General features: G+C 53.8%; 1 protein-coding gene across 2 annotated transcripts; it reads right to left on the reverse strand.

The window, feature by feature from the left end:
- Positions 1–3049: 3049 nt before the first annotated feature.
- On the reverse strand, positions 3050–10965 carry NFKBID (NFKB inhibitor delta). 2 transcript variants are annotated; one of them, XM_049703056.1, is made up of 12 exons: positions 10850–10965; positions 9097–9197; positions 8840–8900; positions 8229–8446; positions 7781–7971; positions 7593–7698; positions 7328–7474; positions 7159–7210; positions 6917–7065; positions 4835–4951; positions 4382–4546; positions 3050–3676 (listed from the first exon to the last, which is right to left on the reverse strand). In XM_049703056.1, exons 4-12 carry the CDS (start codon positions 8379–8381, stop codon positions 3623–3625), a joined length of 1134 nt encoding a protein of 377 aa, XP_049559013.1. In that variant the 5' UTR covers positions 8382–8446; positions 8840–8900; positions 9097–9197; positions 10850–10965; the 3' UTR covers positions 3050–3622. The 2 variants fall into 2 exon arrangements, with proteins under 2 accessions (XP_049559013.1, XP_012393852.1); XM_012538398.3 differs by lacking the exon at positions 10850–10965 and adding an exon at positions 9788–10373.
- Between the last annotated feature and the right edge of the window lie 540 nt (positions 10966–11505).

Here is an 11505-nt window from a genome sequence, read left to right on the forward strand (position 1 = left end):
CCCTGTGCCAGGAACTGCTCCAAGGCTTTCACGCACTGGCATGCTTAATCGTTATTTCTACCCCATGAAGTAGGTACTATGACTATTCTCATTTATAGATTAGGAAATGGAGGCAAAGAGAAGTTATGTCACATTCCCAAGGTCACCATCTAGGAAGGGATGAAGCTAGGAATCCAACCCAGGAAACCTGGCTCCAGTGCCCATACTCTAGGCCATTTTGCTACCCTCCTGCCTAATAATTCATGGCTGTCCCATATGGTGTTTGGGTTGCTCACTGCAAAATTTTAAGTGATACCATTCATCTCCTAGACATTGTAGATTTGCATTTTTACCACAACTTCCCAGCAGATAGCGGTAGTGTGCCATGTTCTAATAACAGGAGAGCACAATTTTCTGACAGATGGCTAAGGGAGGGAGCACGTATTTTTAATTCTTCCAACGGACCGATGAGCTCACAGTGATGAGCTCTACATAATATATACATGAATTATAGGTCACGTATATTAAATATAGACGTGGTAGGTATTGGGAGGAAGATGCCTACATGATGCACGTTGGATACAATGCCACAGCTTTATTAAGAACCCAGTTTGCAGCATCATTCTGATACCAGCTTTACCATCAGGTATACTCAGACCATTCTAGTAGAAATCTATAACTAGCACCACAAGCAGGGGAAAAACTGCCTTTGTATTTTCACAGCCAAGGGTGGTTAACAGGCTAACAATAGGTAAGGAGCTCCAAGCAGGTGGGATAGGAAATGAAAGGCCATTTTGCTCAATACGCTCAGTGCATGATTCCCTAATAATATTTGCATTTTAATGGCAATACTTAGAGTAATTAGTTCAAAAACACTGTTTTTATTGAAATTCCAGCAGGAAAAATAACTTTACTATTGCTCATTTGATGCTCTTGTGCCCCTAAACCACTCTTCTTTTCCCATGAATACGATTTAATTCTTCTTTTAGTAAAGCAAAGTTTCCTAGAGACTTGTTATCACGTTAGTGGTGTGTGTGTGTGTGTGTGTGTGTGCGCGCTGATACATGTCGGGAAACACATCTTATATGTCAACAGAATCTAAGATGCCATCAAAAATAAGAAATACCGGGCTTCCCTGGTGGCGCAGTGGTTGAGAGTCCACCTGCCGATGCAGGGGACACGGGTTCGTGCCCCGGTCCAGGAAGATCCCACATGCCGCGGAGCGGCTGGGCCCGTGAGCCATGGCTGCTGAGCCTGCGCGTCCGGAACCTGTGCTCCACAACGGGAGAGGCCACAGCAGTGAGAGGCCCGCGTACCGCAAAAAAAATAATAATAATAAGAAATACCATTATTTTATGTACCACAAGGAAAACTACGCAGACATTAAACTATGCCACCTGATTGTAAGTTGAATTCCAATTAAGTTCTTCCTAGAATTAATGAAATACAACATACTATTATGAATTTTCCGTGGGTCAGCTGCCCCTATGTGAGTACACACAGAAGAGCACACTCATGCTGGTCCGAGGCAGCTGACGTGGGAGACTTGTGCTGGCACCACCAGTAACTCCACCTCCCAATATTCTTGTTCTAGTGCAGTACCTTCCTCCCCACTGATTCTGGGCTTGGCCACATGGCTGACTTTGACCAATGGGGTATCAGCAGGCATGATGCAAGCAGGGGCTTTTTCTCTTGGAATATTCCCTCTTGGAGCTCCTGCGTGAGGAGATCCTCCTACCCTCCTGGAGGGACCACAGGGAGAGGGATGCTTGGCTCACTCTCAGAAGTTCCAGCCATCTCAGCTGAGCTATCAGACACGTGAGTGCTGTTGTCTAGGCCAATCGGGCCTCCAGCTGACTGCAGCCACGTGTGTGGCCAAAGCAAGATAGCAGAACTGCCCAGCTCAGCCCAGCCCAGATCGCAGAATCAGGAACAAAATAAGTGGTGTTGGGCTTCCCTGGTGGTGCAGTGGTTAAGAATCCGCCTGCCAATGCAGGGGACACGGGTTTGAGCCCTGGTCCGGGAAGATCCCACAGGCTGCGGAGCAACTAAGCCCATGCGCCACAACTACTGAGCCTGCGCTCTAGAGCCCACGAGCCACAACTACTGAAGCCCGGGTGCCACAACTACGAAAGCTTGCATGCCTAGAGCCTGTGCTCCACAACGAAGAGAAGCCACCGCAAAGAAGCCCGCGCACCACAATGAAGAGTAGCCCCCACTCGCCACAACTAGAGGACTGCGCTCAGCAACGAAGACCCTATGCAGCCAAAGATAAACAAAATAAATTTAGCAAAAAACAAAAGTGGTGGTTGTTTTAAGCCTTAAGTTTTGGGGTAGAGACACTGGCATATGCCCTGAAGTGTGCTTGGTTTGTTGTCCGTGAGAGCTCCAAGCAGTGGGGGCTACCACGCGTCAGAGGGCTTTCTGGAGTGACGAGACTGGGACGGAGGACAGAGCAGAGGCTGTGGGACAGAGGTACAAGGGGGCATTGTGGAGGTCTTCCGTCTTTCGTTTGGGTTTCTCCGGAAGCAGAGGCTTAGGCAAGGATTTGAGGACAGGATTACCTGCAAGGAGTGGAGAACCTTGATAGGGGAGCAGGAAGGGACCCAGAGAAGGGGAAGCTGCCAAGAGAGGGTACGTTCTCAAGCCAGAGCCATGGTGGAGAGCCAGAGCTTCGTTCCACTGGGGAGCTTGGAGAGCCCGTGCGGAACACACACTTCCCAGTTATCCCCACGGAGGCAGGGGACCTGCAGTATTTACATAACGTCTCCCTTCAGTCAGTCACTGGTTGAGAGCTGCTGGAGCGGGAAGAGGCATGATCCTCCTGGCACGGAAGTCTTGCCACACTCATACCCAGGGCAAAGCGGGCACCAGTGGTCTGAGAATGCCCACAGGCAGAGTCACGTGCTGGCCCTGGCAGTTAGACCACCAGGTGTTGACAGGGTGAGGGGGACAGGATATGGACTTCGCACCCGCCGTGTCTGCTACAACCCCCCACCCAGACACATCCACCCAAACACGGCTCCTCAGCCGCTTCCCTGCACAATGATTAGAGATTAGACAGTAACGGTTCTAGTCCAAACTGAGTTTAATCAAGAGTTTCAGATAGGGGAGGGATTCACTAGAAATACTGAGGTCTGGGTCAGGGGCCTGGTTGTGTTCTGACTTAAAGCAGTAGGACCTAGGGGACTATGATCGAGAGTCCTTCCTATGTCTCAGGGTTAAGGACCTGAAGGGGGTGGGTCCTGGGGAGGTCAGGGGTCATCTTAGGAGCTCTACTAGGATGGTACTGGAAGCTCTTTTGGCGTACCCCAAGTACCATATAGGGGAGTTACATCTGGACCCCAAAAGATCCTGGTGGGGAAAGGGTTGGGGGTCCAGTGTGTTTCACAGAAACAATCAAGGGGCCTCGATTTCACAGAAATCATCAAGGGGGCTCCTTGTGGGTGGAGGAAGGGTATCACACCACCCCAAATATTGGGGACTGTTTACCCACCAACAGCCATTTTGGGGTTTTAATGTAAGACCCCGATGGCAGGACATCATGCACATACATTATCACGGATTTGCAACATTAGCATACGCTGGCTGTCCCACAGGACGGTGGGGACTGGAAAATCAGTCCAGGTTCTGGGTTTGAGTCCTAAGAGGACAGGCCTGGGGGTGCCACACGGCTCCTCTTCAGTAGCTGCCGGAGCTGTGGACAAGACAAGACGGGGGAGAAGCTTGAGAGGTTGCAAGGAGAACAGGCACACCCTGTTGGGGTGTGAAGCTGGGGGTCAGAGAGAAGTGAGTAGGGTCAGTTGGGTTTGAAGGTCAGAGGTTCTGAGTCAAGATGCGGGGCTGGGGGTGAAGGCTCGTTCACACAATGAATCAAGGCTCCTGAGCAAAGGTGTTGCTGGCTGGGCGTTCCCACCTTGGGATTAGCATTGAGGACTGGGAGTCAAAGGGGAGAAGCAAGGGGCCAGAGTCACATTTGGGGGTCAGAAGTCCCACTCTGAGGTCAGGACTAAAAGTCAGGGGGCTGGAGGTCATGCTTGGGGATCAGAGGTCACACCTTGAGGTCAGGATACAGGGTTGAAAGTAGAAGTCAGGAGGAGTCACCATTATCAGGCAAGGGAGCAAACACTGAGGTCCAGTGTCATTTTTTTTTTTTTTTTTGGCCGTGCCACATGGCATGTGAGATCTTAAGTTCCCCAACCGGGGATGGAACCCATGCGCCCCGCAGTGGAAGCGTGGAGTCTTAACCGCTGGACCGCCAGGGAAGTCCCTCAAGGTCACATTTTGAAGTCAGGGTTGGATAAGGGTCAAGGTCACCTTCTGAGATTACAAGTCACCCTCTACAGTCAGGAATGTTGGGGTCGGGGGTGCACCCTGCAGTCAGGGCGGGCTCAGTGCTCACCCCCTCAGGGCCCAGCCCTGGCCGTAGCAGGTGGACGGGCTGCTCGTTCTCCAGGTTGCGCAACGTTGGATCCGCCCCAGCTGCCAGCAGGCGCCGCACAATGGCCTCCTGGGCCGGCCCAGGGGGCAGGGCGGCCGCCATGTGGAGGGCTGTGTTCCCATGGGCCTGGGGACGGTGAGGGGGGGCCTGCTGAAGACGCAGGCTCAGCTGGCCTGGGCCCTCGACGGCGCACTTCATATTCCGTCACACCCAGGTCCCACATGTCCCTCCTCACATCCCCCAGAAGCCCCCTCCAGGGCCACATTCCACACACCCCTCTAGGCCCTACACGTGCCCCGTCCACGTCCCACACAGCAGCCCCTCCCCAGACACAGCCCGTGGGACTTCCAACATCCCACTGCCCGCTCTCTGCCACGTCTCACCCAATCTGCACATTCCAGCCTAGGCCCCTACCTTCATGTTGACAAAGGCCCGCAGGTCTCCCCGTGGCAGCGCCAGCAGCAGCTGAACCAGGGTCGGGTTGGCAGCCTGCACAGCCAAGTGCAGAACTGTCTTGTTGCTCTTGATCTCCTGTGAGGAGGGGAACGACAGAGGTCAGGCCAGTCCTCACACCCAAGCCTCCACCCATGGAACCCAAGAGCCTTTAGACACCCTGTCTCTCTTTTTCAAGCACCCAGGAGTGCCTTATACAGTTGTATGTGCTGTGCACTCTACAGGAATACCAGATTTAAGGGGGTGCCGTTCAGATCACACACATCACCGAACGGTACATTTATTAAGACAATTTTCCAGCCCAAGTATCTTTGAGAAAAAGATTTCTTTTCTATTCCTCCAAAGGAGCTCTCTGGACTAGCAGCTGCCCTGGCCAGCTCACATTCTATTAAACACAGTAAAATGCGCCCACATCCCACATGGACTGTATTTTATCTATAAAGATGGGAACTGAGCAGCATTAATCAGTGGCCTATCTAAGCCTGTACCTACTTCCATACTGAACTGTTCTCTCTTTTTTTTTTTGCAGTACATGGGCCTCTCACTGTTGTGGCCTCTCCCGTTGCGGGGCACAGGCTCCGGACACGCAGGCTCAGCGGCCATGGCTCACAGGCCCAGCCGCTCCGCGGCACATGGGATCCTCCCGGACCGGGGCACGAACCCGTGTCCCCTGCATCGGCAGGCGGACCCTCAACCACTGCGCCACCAGGGAAGCCCCTCTCTTCATATTTTGAAGCAAGTAAAGACATTTTCCACAATGAAACTTTACTATGTGCCTTTAAAGAATTTGTAATGATAATAAACATTAAAAATTGTGTGTTTAGACATAGAAAATAAACTTATGGTTACCAAAGGGGAAAGGGGATGGGGGAGGATAAATTAGGAGTTTGGGATTAGCAGATACAAACTACTACATGTAAAACAGATAAACAACAAGGTCTTACTGTATAGCACAGGGAACTAGATTCAATATCCTGTAATAATCCATAACAGAAAAGAATATGAAAAAGAATATGTGTATATGTGTACAACTGAATCACTCTGCTGTACACCAGAAACTAACACAACACTGTAAATCAACTATTCTTCAATTTTAAAAAGAATTCTGGGTTTACATAGGGCAAAACAACCTAGCTGGCTCTATCAAAAAAATTATGAAGAGAAAACTCTAAAGGAGGGGAAGCTCTAAATTAAGAGCTTAAAAGGACGTATCACTGCAATGTGTGGGCTTTATTTGAATCCTAGTTTTTTTTTCGTTTTTTTTTTTAAATGAAAAAAATAAATGTATGTCACTTTAGAGCCAAATAAAAATTTGAACACAGGATATTTGATATTATGAGACTGTTAATTTTTTTAAAGGTGGAATAAAGGTACTGAGGTTAACAAGAGTTCTTGTCTTCTAAAGACAAATATTTATGGGTAAAACTATAAGCTTGGATTTGCTTAAAAATAATACAGGAGAAGTGGATGGGAAAGGACTGGCTATGAGTTGCTGATTATTTATGTTGGCTACATGGAGTTCATTATACTATTTTCTGTACTTTATCTATGTTCAAAGTTCTTGAACTAAAATGTAAAAATCCAAAACAATGAGTAGATGTTTAATTCTCTCAGCCAGCCTTTGAAGGAGCCACTGTCAGGAAGGAGGAGACTATATGTATTCACACAGCTGGATTCTGGGGTCAGGCCACCTAGGCTCAAATCCCCTCTCTGACACTCACAAGGCAAAGTCCTTGAGCCTCAGTTTCCTTATCAGTGAAACAGAGAAAGTAATAATAGTACACACATCAAAGTGCGTTTGTGAGGATTCAATTAGCTAATCCATGAAACAGTGTTTGATGAATAGTGAGTGCTTGGTAAATACAAGTTAAGATCAGTAATATTATTCCCAGTTGACAACTGGTGCACAGAGAAGTGAAGTCACATGTTCAAGGTCACACAGCTGGGAAGAGGCAAGTCAGAATTTGTTCTGAGCCCCTGGATATCCAGGCGCCCCCATCCCGCGTGCCCTCCTGGAGGCCAGCTGCCCACTGCCCAGCTCACCTGGCTGGTATGATCAGCACCCATGTGCAGCAGCATCTTGACGCAAGCCAGCCTGTCTTGGGCCTGGGTACTCAGTACTGGGGGATATAGGTCGGGGGGGTGCATAGCAACGTTGAGGGCCAGGATGGCTGTGTGGAGAGGAGTGAGGCCTGCAGAGTAGAGACAGTGAAGACTCTACATCTGGAGCACCGACCCCACCCAGCCCCACCAGCCCCACCCACCCTGCCCACCACCCAACTTACCCTCGAAGTCTCTGGCTTCTATGTCAACTCGAACCCCTGAGTTAATCACAGCCTGGGAGGAGGAGGAGGTAGAGAGCTGGATTAGGGTCTCCCCAGGCCTCCTAGCCCTGAAAGCCAGGATCTAGGCAATCAGTCCATCCCATTCACCCCAGCTGCCAGGTGAACATACCGAGAGAACTCTTGGGAGCCCATATGTAGCGGCCACGTGTAAGACAGAGCGCCCTTGATGGTCAGTGGCGTTGGGTTCCGCTCCCAGGTTCAGTAGATCCTCCACAATCAGGGGCTGGTTGGCAGCAGCAGCCACCAGAAGAGGGGTCTGCAGGAGTCAGGAAAGGTCAGTCTGGGCCCCCAGCCCCCTCCCCTCTGAAAACCAGGAATCCAGGCCTCCAGACCCTCTGCCCTCAGATCCAGTAGTCCAGGCCCTCAGCCCTCACCTTGCCCTTATGCTCACGAATGTCCAGATGTCTGTACGCTTGGAGCATCTCAGCTGCGGCGTATGCAGCCCAGCGCAACCCTCGAGCCGCAAACAGGTGCAGGAGCCTGAGGATAGGTGGAAGGAAGCAATGAGCACAGCACCCCAGCTGAGCAGGAGAGCCTGCAGACTCCATTCCCCTATACTCACGTGTCTCCCTCCTCATCCTGGGCCAGCAGCTTTTGTGGCCCCAAAGCCAGCATGTGAGCACGGGCAGCATCCAGGGATGGTCCGTTGACCACAGGAGGCAACTGTGGGGGTCCTGAAGGGAGTCCAGAACCTCTCCAGGATCCTGCCTGTGGCAGGGGAGGTTCTGCATAGGGCCGAGTATCCAGGGGGTCCTGAAGGGTACAGGTGATGGGGAGAGCCAGTCAGCTGAGAATTCCCTCTTTCTACCACACACACATACACATACAGAGTGCCAGGCAGAGTGGCTGGGCGTCCCACCTGCGCCAAGTGACCTTGGACCTTTGGGCCTCAGTTTTGCCCATCTGAGGAATGGGATCCTAATCCAACCCCAGACATCTCAGAATGCTGCATAAGGGCAACTGGGAATCTTAGGAGCCCTTCAGCAACCACTTCCCATTCTGTATCTCACCTCCATCCCCAGGGGAAATGAACACGGCCGCCCTGGGTCCGAGTGTGAGTAGAAGTCAGGAGTCAGGAAACCTTCAGCAGCAGAAGCAGCGTAAGAGTAGGGCCTGTCCGTGTAGGCAGCATGCGTGTTGGGGTCCCAGTCTGGAAAGCCCATGGGGGGCGCCAGGCTGCCAAGTCCAGAACCCACAGTCTCCTGGTGTGCTGGGAAGTGAGTATGGCCTGCATGTGAGAGGAGGAGCAGAGGCAGGCCTGGTTACCAGAGTTAGGGAAGTCACAGCCCAGACAGGACCTGTGTGAGGGCCTGGAGTCCCCAAGGTACTGAAAGCTAGTACTTCTGGGGCACCAAGGGGCTGGAAGCTTGGACTTATGGGACCTAAATGCCTGGGACACTGAGGGGTTGAGGGCCTAGATTCCAGGCTGGGAGCCTGGGCCCCTGAAGGACTATGTGCATAGACTACTGGGCTCCAGAGAATCTGGCTCTACTCTGCGGGTCTCAGCAAGAATGAGGGTCTAACTCCTAAGTTCCTGAAAGTTCTAAGAGTTGGGATGTTTGAGTCCCTGAGGGAAGCTGGGGCTAGGAGCTGAGGGAACCAGGTTAGTTTCCAGACTTACCAGCTTCACCCTCATTCACAGGTGGGGTCAGGGGCTGGGCCAGGGGAGCCAGGAACTGTCCCTGTACAGGCATAAGCAAAGAGAAACAAGGGTGAATTTACCTGGCATATTCCTCAGCATCCATTCCCCACCTACAGGGCATCTAAGTCAGGACTACGTCTCTCATCAGCCCCGAGGGCCCAGCAAGGCAGCAAGTCCTTGCCCAACAGGACATGGCCTCACGGCAGTTGTAGTTTACAGTGCTTCATGGGCCTCACCTGTAGCCCACCAGCGTCAGGCTGCTGCTGGCGGCGCCTTTGTTCTTCTAGGAGCTTCTTCACCGTCTGTGATGGGCAGTGGCTGCGCTCATTCCGGCTCACTGCGGGGTGAGGAGAGAGGGAAGTTATCAGGGGTCCTTACGTCACCCAAGTGCGCCGGGGAGTGGATCTGAGCGCCCTCTTCGCCCTCCCGCGCGGAAAAACTGGCACACTGATGCCGCCTGAGAACTCCAAAGCCAATCTAAGATTTCGGGTGCGGCGCCGCCTCCGCGGTTTCCTTCCTTTTGCTCCGCACTTTCCCCTCTGACCCAACTTTCCACCAGCGTCGTGGAAACTGAGGAAGGAGGTGGAGGGCGCCCTCTGCAGCCCCCCTCCCTCTGCCTAACACTTCCGTGAAAAATCCCACCCCACCCCACCCCCAGATCTCCCAGTTCTGAGGGATTCGGGGCGTCGCCGGGCATCACTCCCCAGAGACGCACATCCAGGTTCCCAATATCTCTCTGCCCTAGAAGCTGCCCTGATACTTTTTCCTCGGGATACCAGGCATCCGAGTCCCCAGCCCCTCTCCCTGAGGAGCCACGACGTCACTAGCCCCCTAGCTCATTAGGAATCCAAAGGTTCAGACCTCGCCCCCCTCTTCAGACCCAGAAGTCCAAGCCCCACCTCACGGGAGTCTGGGAGACTCGCATACCCTTCCTCAGGACCCAGGAGTCCGGGCCCTCAGCCTACTCCCCTGTAGGACCTGGTAATCCCAGTTTCCAGACTCCTTGTTCGCACGACGCAAGAAGGCCGGGCCCTCAGCCCTCACCCTTCCGAGCCCCGCTCGAGCATAGGAAGGGTTAAGCGCCGGAGGGCGGACTCGGAAACCGCCCAGACGCGACGCACTGACGTCACGTCGCTCACGCAAGGGAATCTTCCATCTCCTTCTTCCTCTCCGCCCGGCGACCCAGGTGTCCCGCTCCGAGACGCGATGCGTGGCCAAGCGTGGCGCTCGTGGAATCCCCGCACAAGGGAAATTCCTGCTCAGCCCGGGGACCCGGGCCGGGTGGCGACTCGGGAAATCCCAGGGTGGGGCAGGGTCACGGCCAGAGTGCATTCCTGCGGCCAAGCTCCGGACCTTGCCCACCCAGACCTTGGCTGATTTCAAACAACGCCCCCAAGGACTCGATCCAGCCTCTTTTTCTACAGCATGGAGTCCGGGTCCCCAGCCCCCTCCTCCCAGGACTCAGGCAGGAGTCGGGGCTCCCAGCGCTTTCACCCCCGGGACCTAGGATTCAGGATCAACAGTCCTTTACCCCACCCCACGCCCCCACCACCCCGGGACTCAAGAGTCCAGAATCCCAGCCGCTCCGGGATCACAACCCAGGAGTCTGGACCCTCCGCCCCCTCCAAACACCGGGTACCCTCACTCTCAGCTTGAGGCTTCACCCCTCACTCTTTTTTTTTTTTTTTTGCGGTACGCGGGCCTCTCCCTGTTGTGGCCTCTCCCGTTGCGAAGCACAGGCTCCGGACGCGCAGGCTCAGCGGCCATGGCTCACGGGCCCAGCCGCTCCGCGGCATGTGGGATCTTCCCGTACCGGGAAGAATCCGTGTCCCCTGCATCGGCAGGCGGACTCTCAATCACTGCGCCACCAGGGAAGCCCACACCCCTCACTCTTGATGCTCCAGCTCCGTCCCTCAGAGCCTCAAGAGTCCGTCTCCCAGCCCCTCTCTTAGGGGCCGAGCGTGCCTCACCTCCCCGCCCCTCCATTACCTCGGAGATTCCGTGTTGCGGATTGTGGGGCCCCAGGGCCCCGGCCTCGGCGCTGCGCCAGCCTCGCTGTTTCCCCGCGGAGCCGCCGCCGGGTCCCCGATCTTGGGTCGGGTCCCCCCGCGACTTTTTAAACTGAGGTTCTGGCACCGCCCAGTCGTGGGGCGGGCCCCGCCCACAAGCCCGGGAGTCCCCGCGTTGCGCTCGAGCAAACTTGGTGTCTAAATGGGCGGGGCTGACTTTAAGAGCCCGATTCCTAAGTCTCCCCGGAAACAGTGATTGGGAACCCCGTGTTTGGTCTGAGGGAGACGGGCCTGAGGTAGCGGACTCCTGAAAGAGGAGGGAACTGGGGACCTGGACTTTTGTCCAGGGGGGTGTTGGAGGCCTTGACTCCCAGGCCCTGGGCTGGCCGAGGAGCGGGGGGACGCTGCCAGTATTATTGGGTCCTGAGAGAGAAGGGGGCTGGGGTTCTGAACTCCCTGGTCTCGAGGGAAGAAAGGTCTGTAGGTAAGAGTGATATAGGTGAACTCAAATTTACCCCCTTCCACACATCACCTTTCTCAGAGGCCAGTTCTCATTATTCATTCATCATTAAAAGTAATTACTGCAAGGGAGGTACTTTGCTGGGTGCTGTGGTATAGCTGTGAACTAAGCAGGCA

Source organism: Orcinus orca, chromosome 20 (assembly GCF_937001465.1).
Source record: "Orcinus orca chromosome 20, mOrcOrc1.1, whole genome shotgun sequence".
Taxonomy (NCBI): Eukaryota; Metazoa; Chordata; class Mammalia; order Artiodactyla; family Delphinidae; genus Orcinus; species Orcinus orca.